General features: G+C 39.5%; 1 protein-coding gene across 1 annotated transcript; it reads right to left on the bottom strand.

Moving 5' to 3' along the window:
• Positions 1 to 4896: 4896 nt before the first annotated feature.
• LOC129074427 (60S ribosomal protein L31-like) lies at positions 4897 to 5274 on the bottom strand. Its single transcript, XM_054578236.1, has one exon. The coding sequence runs from the start codon at positions 5272 to 5274 to the stop codon at positions 4897 to 4899; it is 378 nt and encodes a 125-aa protein (XP_054434211.1).
• Between the last annotated feature and the right edge of the window lie 2660 nt (positions 5275 to 7934).

The following is a 7934-nucleotide window of genomic DNA, read 5'->3' as shown; positions in this document are numbered from 1 at the left end:
TTTCTGGTAACTGTATTCCAAACTTTTTCAAAATAAGGGTTATATTATGATGCACAGTGTTTATCATGCTGATTTTCCTTTAATCAAAATTCAGAAGATGTATTTAATTGAGTTATTGAAATAGCTTTCCTGGTGAGATTATTAAATTAACTTATACACTGTTATGGGAACAGCTGGATACAGATTCCTTATCCATCATGGTGAGGGAGTGAAGGGGAGGGTAGAGAATCCATTTTTATAAAGGTCTCCATGTGATTCTCTTCAGAGCATTTAAAAATTTTGTCTCAAGGTTTCAGCATATAAATCTCAGAAAGCAGGTTGATGGACATAAAATTCTTCAATGTACCACAAGCAGCCAAAGAAGTAATGTTAAAGTTAAGGATCATTAGAAATCTCAGTAGACTAGAATACAACAATAACAACTCCAAAAGAGCATAATAAGTAAGAATTAAAATGGAAGAGAAAGACTTTGGTTAAATCATGTTTCAGTTATTTATAGCTGAATAACACATATCTCCCAAACTGGGTGGCTTAAAACTATAATCATTTCTTATTTCTCATGATCGTATGGGTTGCTTCGGCTAAGCTGGGTGGTTTCTCGGCTCCCTGTGATGTAACTTCAGTCACTCATGCAGATGCATTCAGCTGGGAGCGTGGCTGCGGCTGGAACACTAAGAGAAAGCCTTTCTTCTTGTGATGTCTCATTGTCCAGTAGTCCAGCCGTAACTTCTTTACAGCAAGATGGCTGGTTTTCAAGGGGAGGAAGCAGAAGCTGACAGTTCTCTTAACTGGGTATAGAAGTCTCAGGATGTCACTGCTGCTACATATTGTGAACAAGACAAGTGACAGGGCCAGCCCAGATTCAAGGGGGAGAGGAGGGAAAAGAGACTCCACCTCTTAGTGTAAGGACAGTGTATAGAGAGTGGACAAGGTGCTGGTGACCATGTTTGGGTGCTATCTATCACAGATATTTATAGTTACATCTGGTACTCATTCTAGGAAGTGGACTCTTGGGAACTGTCCCACCTGGTTTCGGGGACTGTAGCCTTGCTGACAGGCAAGAGGGCCCCAAGGCTGGAGCTAATCAAGGAGGCCTTGGGAAAACAGGCCACAGAGGAGACAAAACCTGTCCCCCTGGGCAGTGCCCCTGCCTCCCTCACATCACCCTGCTTGGCCCTGTGATGGTTAGTTGTTGATGATGAGTAAGTTCTCTTGTGAGGAGAGTTGACCTAAGACAGACATTGGCCGGTATGGGCAGCAGACAAGGACTTGGGGGACACAGAGAAAGGACAAAAAGGCCTGCACCCCTCGGCTTGGCTTGGACATGGCCAGAGAGTTCAATCTATCTGAAAGAAGTTTCCTTATCTCTTGGTGGCTCTGTCCTGACCGCCTGGCTCAGGTTTGAAGCAATACTAAAGGAAGGTACAGCCCTAAATTGGATTGGGTGGTTCTCAGGGGGAAATCAGGCTTAGAAGTAAGTTCCTCTAAGCACACTTTATTCTTCCCTCAAGAACTATGATAACTGGCTCATACTGGGAAGGAGGTTTACATTATTCATAGACCCTGACCTGAGGCAGATCTCCTGTGTTCCTTCAATTGTTATCTATGATCTCTGTCTGTTTTCTGTAAACACAGACTTTTGACATTGATTGATAAGCTTTGCTGTATATCCCTGAGCATTTGGTTCTCAATAAAAGCCTTTGGACACGGGGGTTCAGGGCCTTCTCTCCCCTAGAGGGAAGAGCCACGTCCCCTCTCCTGGCAAACAGAGAAGTGTTTGCGATGACTTGTGTTTATTCCCCCAATCTGTGACAACCCCAGGACAGGCTCTGAGGGATTCAGAGCCACACTCCCTCCTCAGCTGGCTCTGAACAGTAACCCTCAGATCAAGGAGTGCCCAATGCTCCCCACAATGCATCATGCCTCCCCCTGACCCCTGCAACAGTGGCCATTCTTTTGGGCCATCTAAACTTAAGCCCCTAAACAATAGGCTCCATGCAATGAAATGTTATTCAGCAATGAAGAAGAATAAAATGCCTATACATTATAAAACATGGATGTTCCCCAAAACATCATGCTAAGTGAAAAAAGCCAGACACAAAGGACCACATATTATATAATTCCATTCATATAAAAACTCCAGAAAAGGCAACTTTAAGCAAACAAAAACTAGATCACTGATTGTCTGAGGCTGGTGGTAGGGATGGGAATTAATGGGGATGTAAATGGGTATGAGAAATCTTGTTGAGGTTATAAAAATGCTCTAAAACTAGGTTATGATGGTAGTGACACAATGCAGTACATTTATTAGGAATCAACAAATAGTACACTTAGGAAGAATGAAATTCATGGTATAGAAATTATATTTCAGTAAAATTTTGAAGGAAGTACTTGGTGGTGGCTTTAATTCAGAAGACATGTTTCTGAAAGCATTGCATAATTCAACACTTCACAATCTGAGGCTAATGTTCCCATAGGAATAATTATAAAGTGGAGGGGATTTATTCTTAAAATGTAAAACCCCACACCTATTTTTGCTTTAACTGCTTTCTGTTTCCTTAGCCTTATATCTTTTACACAGTATTCTCTCCTAATTTAGCAATAGAGCATATTGAGCCTGGTATCTGGACTTTGTCCATTGCTTTTAATCACATCTATCTTTCAGTTCAGACGAGATTGGGTGCGTTCAGGGTGGTATGGCCGTAGACTATCTTTCAGTTCAAAGCTACTCTTTTTCCAGTGTATTCTTCAGTAGTACAGTCATCACTTAAATGAACACCTGGATGACACTGTTATAGACTACTCAAATGATTTTAATTCTTAATAGCTGTCAAATTAAAAATGAGCACAATGGCTACTAAAATCACTGGTGGAACTCTGAATGTACAGGTGTAATGGTATCTGCTGATCAAAAGATGGCAGGTATTTCTGTTAACAAATCAGGTGACTCTTTCCTATGCCATTAACAAAATTATAGTTTGCAAGTCATTCAGCTTTCCCATCTTGAAATTTTGCAAGTTTTGACAAATTTTTACACATAAGGAGATTCATATTATTTTAAATTTTGCTCAAATAGTGAGGCTTTATTGTTATATGTCTATTGCACTATTTTAAATAATTCCTATTCACATGAGATGCAAATATTATAGTGTTGGCGATGGTCAGATCTTGCCAACCTGGCCTTTCCCTCTCTCCCCCCACCTACTGAGATAGGAAAACCTCAACATTCAACATGTGCATTCCAGATGGCTCAAGAGCCCCTACTATTTGCTTCTATTTAATTTGTAGAGAGTTTGTATTCTATGAATTTGCATTAAGTTTCAAGTTAGACTCAATAACCCTAAATACCAAGTGAAATTCTGTCTGATCCAGAAACTCCAAAACTGACTTGGGTTTTCTTCAAGGATTTATGAACCTAGGTTAAATTTGAGGTTCATAAATTGACCCAGACAGAGTTGCTTTAGTCTGGGATTTCAAAAGAAGTGTTTTTGCATACTACTTTGTACACACATTGAGCAAGATGCCATTGTCTGCTGGATTTATGTCCTGCTTTCCCTAAACAAGCAGACTACCTGTATTGGGTCTTCATTTCTTCATTGATATCATGGGTAGAATTGTGTCCTTTCCAAAATTTATATGTTGAAGTCCTGACCCCTGGTATGTCAGAATGTGACCTCATTTGGAGATTGTTTTTCACAGAGGTAATCCAGTTAAAATGAAGTCATTAGGGTGGGTCCCAAGCCAGTATGACCAGTGTCCTTTTAGAAAGGGGAAATTTGGACACAGCTATGCACACTGGGAGAACACCATGTGCACATCAAGGCAAAGATCAAGGCAATAGGGCTGTAAGTCAAGGAATGCGAGAGATTGCCTGCGAACCATTGGGAGCCAAGGGAGAGGCCTGGGACAGATTCTCCTTCACAGCTAGAAGAAGGAACCATACTTGCTGACACCTCAGCCTCAGACTTCTAACCTCTGGAAATGTGAGATGATAACCTTCTCTTATTTAAGTCCCTCAGTGTGTGGTATTTTGTTATAGCAATCCTAGCAAACACATACAATTGGTAAGATAAGAAGATAGACAAATGGCATATGTTTGGGGTTTTGACCAAATTCTGCTAATGTATTACATCAGTTGATTTTCATAAGAACTCAGAAAACTAGGCATACACTTCATTGTACATATAAGTTAATGGAGACTGAGAGACTCAGCTCCTTTCCTTAGTTGACACTGAGACAAAGAAGCCTAGCCCTCTTATGTTTGTTTCTGGGAGGGTTTGAGAATCAAAGGCAGTATTAACAGAGATGATCTAATCTATGTTATTAGGAGTTGAATTAGATGATAAAGAGCTAATGTTTGTTAATCTCCATGTGCCAGGTGCTGTTTCAGGCTTTACCAAATTAACACATTCAATGAAAATTTTTTTAAATTATTTTTAAATTTTATTAAAGATTTTAATTTATTTATTTTTAGAGAGAGGGGAAGGAAGAGAGAAAGAGAGGGAGAGAAACATCAATATGTGGTTGCCTCTCGTGTCCCGCCTACTGGGGACCTGGCCCACAACCCAGGCATGTGCCCTGACAGGGAATCCAACTGGCAACCCTTTGGTTTGCAGACCAGTGCTCAGTCTACTGAGCCACACCAGCCAGGGTTCTCATTTATTTCTATAAGAACTCTATGAAAAAAATACTATTATTATTCCCATGCCATAGGAAAGAAAAGTGAAACACACAGAGATTATGTAACTAAGGAAGTGTTTACAGCTATGTGAATGAGTTCCTTAGGAGATTTGACCACAATACCAGATCAATTACTTTAATGTTTCTACACTGCCTTTCAGACTTTTTTCTTCCCCCCTTTTTGGCAGTTTTATAACTTTATTTGACAATCGGCTGTTAGTTCTTGTTCACATTAACTGTTTGTACATTTTTGAAAGTGGTGACAGGTACATAGGTAGCCAATGCGTAGAGCTTGTTTGGTGAACCTTCATCCTCATTATATTTTCTGGACAACTGCACTTGGATACAGTAGGGGACATTTCTTATTCTTTTGGTGCAGACAGCTTTGTTGAACCTGATGTCAATGAGCACATCTGGAGTTTCCATCTCCTTCATGGCAAATTTCTGGATCTCTTTGAGTGCCTGAGTGACATGCTTCTTGAAACCCAATCCATGGATGCCCCTGTAAATGTCGATGGTGTGTTCTCTGGTCACTACCTCATTGATGGCAGAATGATTCTTTTTCTTCTTGCCACCCTTCCTTGCAGGAACCATTATGCTGGCCCCAAGGTCCAAACTTTTTTTTTCATTTGCATAAACAGTTTCTACCTAGTGTAATAATAACATATAAAAATTGATGTTCTGTGTTCTTTCCACTTAGTATCATACCAGAAGTCTTTTCCTTGTCTTAATGTAATGTCTGATGTGATCATTTTAATGGCTATTTCAGAAACCCTTTGTTAAGCTTTAGAGGTTCTTCTTTTTGTAAGAGTTTAAAAGTAACATGGCTAAACTTGAGCAAAAGGTTAACATGACTCTGCAGGTTACCTGCAATATTATATTTCTTGTGCTTTGGTGCTTAATTAGCAAACACCAATGATATTAGTAGAAAGCTCTTCCAGTTACTATTGCTATATAACATGTCACTCCAAACTTGCTGTAAAACAGTTTTATTATGTTAATGGATACTATGGCTCAGGAATTCAGAAGGGGGATAGTCAGCAGAGTGGGCACAGCTTATTTCTGCTCTGTGATGTCTGGGTCCTAAACTGGGAAGATTAGGAGATTAGGTTTCGTCTTGATGAAGGTCTGAAATCTCCCAAAGCCTCTTTCAGTCACATGTCTATGGGTTGATGCTCACTATTGGCTGAGATCTCAGCTGGAACCTTGGCTGAACATCTAGAGCTGGCTTCTTCATACTCGGATTTCTCCAGAGCCTGGTGGCTGAGTTCCCAGAGCAAGCATCCCAACAGAACCAGGCAGAAGCTGTGACCCTTTTGTGAACTTGTCTTGGAAGTACATAGTATCAGTTCCACCATTAGTTATAAACCCTAATAGGGATTACGGGAGGAGACCTAGACCTTCATATCTTGAGGAGAGTTAAAAAATCACATTGAGGGTGTGTACGATGGGAGTTATAATTGTGGTTAGTTTTGAAAAATAAAAACTGCCACAAGGTCCTTGAAGTAAAGCTCTCCATTTATTTGTGATTGCTCTCAGTTTGCTTTCACAGCTCTTGTGAATAAATAAAGTATGGGGCAAAAGTAGGTTTACAGTTGTGAGTATGTGAAACACAGGGTTTATTCTTGTATTATTATTTATTAATTGTTGTATTTTAAAAAAATTTAATCCCCGCCCAAAGACATTTTTTTTATTGCTTTTAAAAAAAATAAAAAGGGAAGTCGGGGGAGAGAGAGAGAGAGAGAGAGAGAAACATCAGTGTGAGAGAGAAGCACCAATTGGTTTCCTCCCATACACCCCCAAACTGGGGAACAAACCCACAGCCCAGGCATATCTCCTGACTGGGAATCAAACCTGCAAACTTTCAGTTATGGGATGATGATCTAATCAACTGAGCCACTTCGGCCAGGCCTAATTATTGTATGGTTTTCCATATGAACAACTGTAAACCTACTTTTGCCCCATCCTGTATACTTAAAAATATAACTGCACCTCTCTTTTATCTATATTAAAAATTATAGCTTTTTGGGATAAATTTTGCCCTAATAAATGGTTGCTGAAAGAATGAACTAATCCTGGTTTTATCACCAACTTTATCACTTTGGATAAGTGACTTCTTTCAACTTCAGTTTCTTCATCTGTAATAACAGCGTCTACTTCATTGGGCTTTTGTAAAGGTTAAGTACATTAATGCAAATAAAGCAATTAGTATAATGTCTGGTTCATAGTGAGCATTCCATAAGAAATAACTGCTATTGTTATCATCATTGTGGTCAAGGCATAGATGGTCTATATCATTTTTTTCCCCACAGCTAATACAAGGGTGCCTTGACCTAGTGTTTTGATAAAAAGAAATCCCAATATCACATTGTTTTAAAATTTCAAATAACCTTAAAGTAAGATGTGGGATAATAAAAATCTGATTAAAAAGGGTGGCAGAATGAATTTAACTGGAACGTGAAGAACAGAATGTTGAACTGGTGAGGTTCTTGCAAAACTCAAATGGAAAGGAAGTCCAGTGAATTTCTGGATCTCTTTGAGTGCCTGAGTGACGTGCTTCTTAAATTGAGAAGATGGCGCCTTTGAAGAGTTAATTTTATGTTGAAATCCCCAGAGGTATCACCTGGGACCCATGTTTTCGCTCCTTCACCTCCCACCTCTTGGCTCAGACATCTCTAGCACTCTTCCCATGACTCTCTGCATGTCCTTGTTCTTATAAGGCTGGGCTCCCTGGTCTCCACTTGCATGTTTTCCCAGGGCCACCTATGTTTTACATTCTACAGCCTTTTGGAACAAAACATTGCTTTTTCTAGGTTTTACAAGAAATTGAATCCCACTGAGGACATTTATCATGATTTTTATAGGTCTATTAAGGACTGGGGCTGTGGGGGAAAAGGTTCCTATTGCAGAACATTTAAGAGCCTGTGCTTTCTTGCCTCTTACTCATCCCCAACATTTTACTCCCTGAAAATCTGAACTGTAGACACCAGACCCTCCCAAACTTGATTAACACCCTTAGGAGGCATGGTCTAATTTGTCATCTAGAGAGAATAAGTAAGAAAAAATTTAAACAGAGAATTTGGGAGTTAAAATAAAATCTTTGCCTATATAAAATTTAATGCTGTTTTTAACCACAGAAATGCAGTTTGACTGGAGTATGCTGAAATATGCTTTATAAAGATTATTCCATTTCATCCTGAGGCCAGCACTATGAAGTGAGTACTATTATTAATCCTTATTTTGCAGATGAGGAG

Source organism: Pteronotus mesoamericanus, unplaced genomic scaffold (assembly GCF_021234165.1).
Source record: "Pteronotus mesoamericanus isolate MK-2021 breed Mesoamerican mustached bat unplaced genomic scaffold, CSHL_Meso_final contig_50, whole genome shotgun sequence".
Taxonomy (NCBI): Eukaryota; Metazoa; Chordata; class Mammalia; order Chiroptera; family Mormoopidae; genus Pteronotus; species Pteronotus mesoamericanus.
The sequence above is the reverse complement of the archived record's forward strand: the minus strand, read 5'-3'. Positions and strand labels throughout refer to the sequence as shown.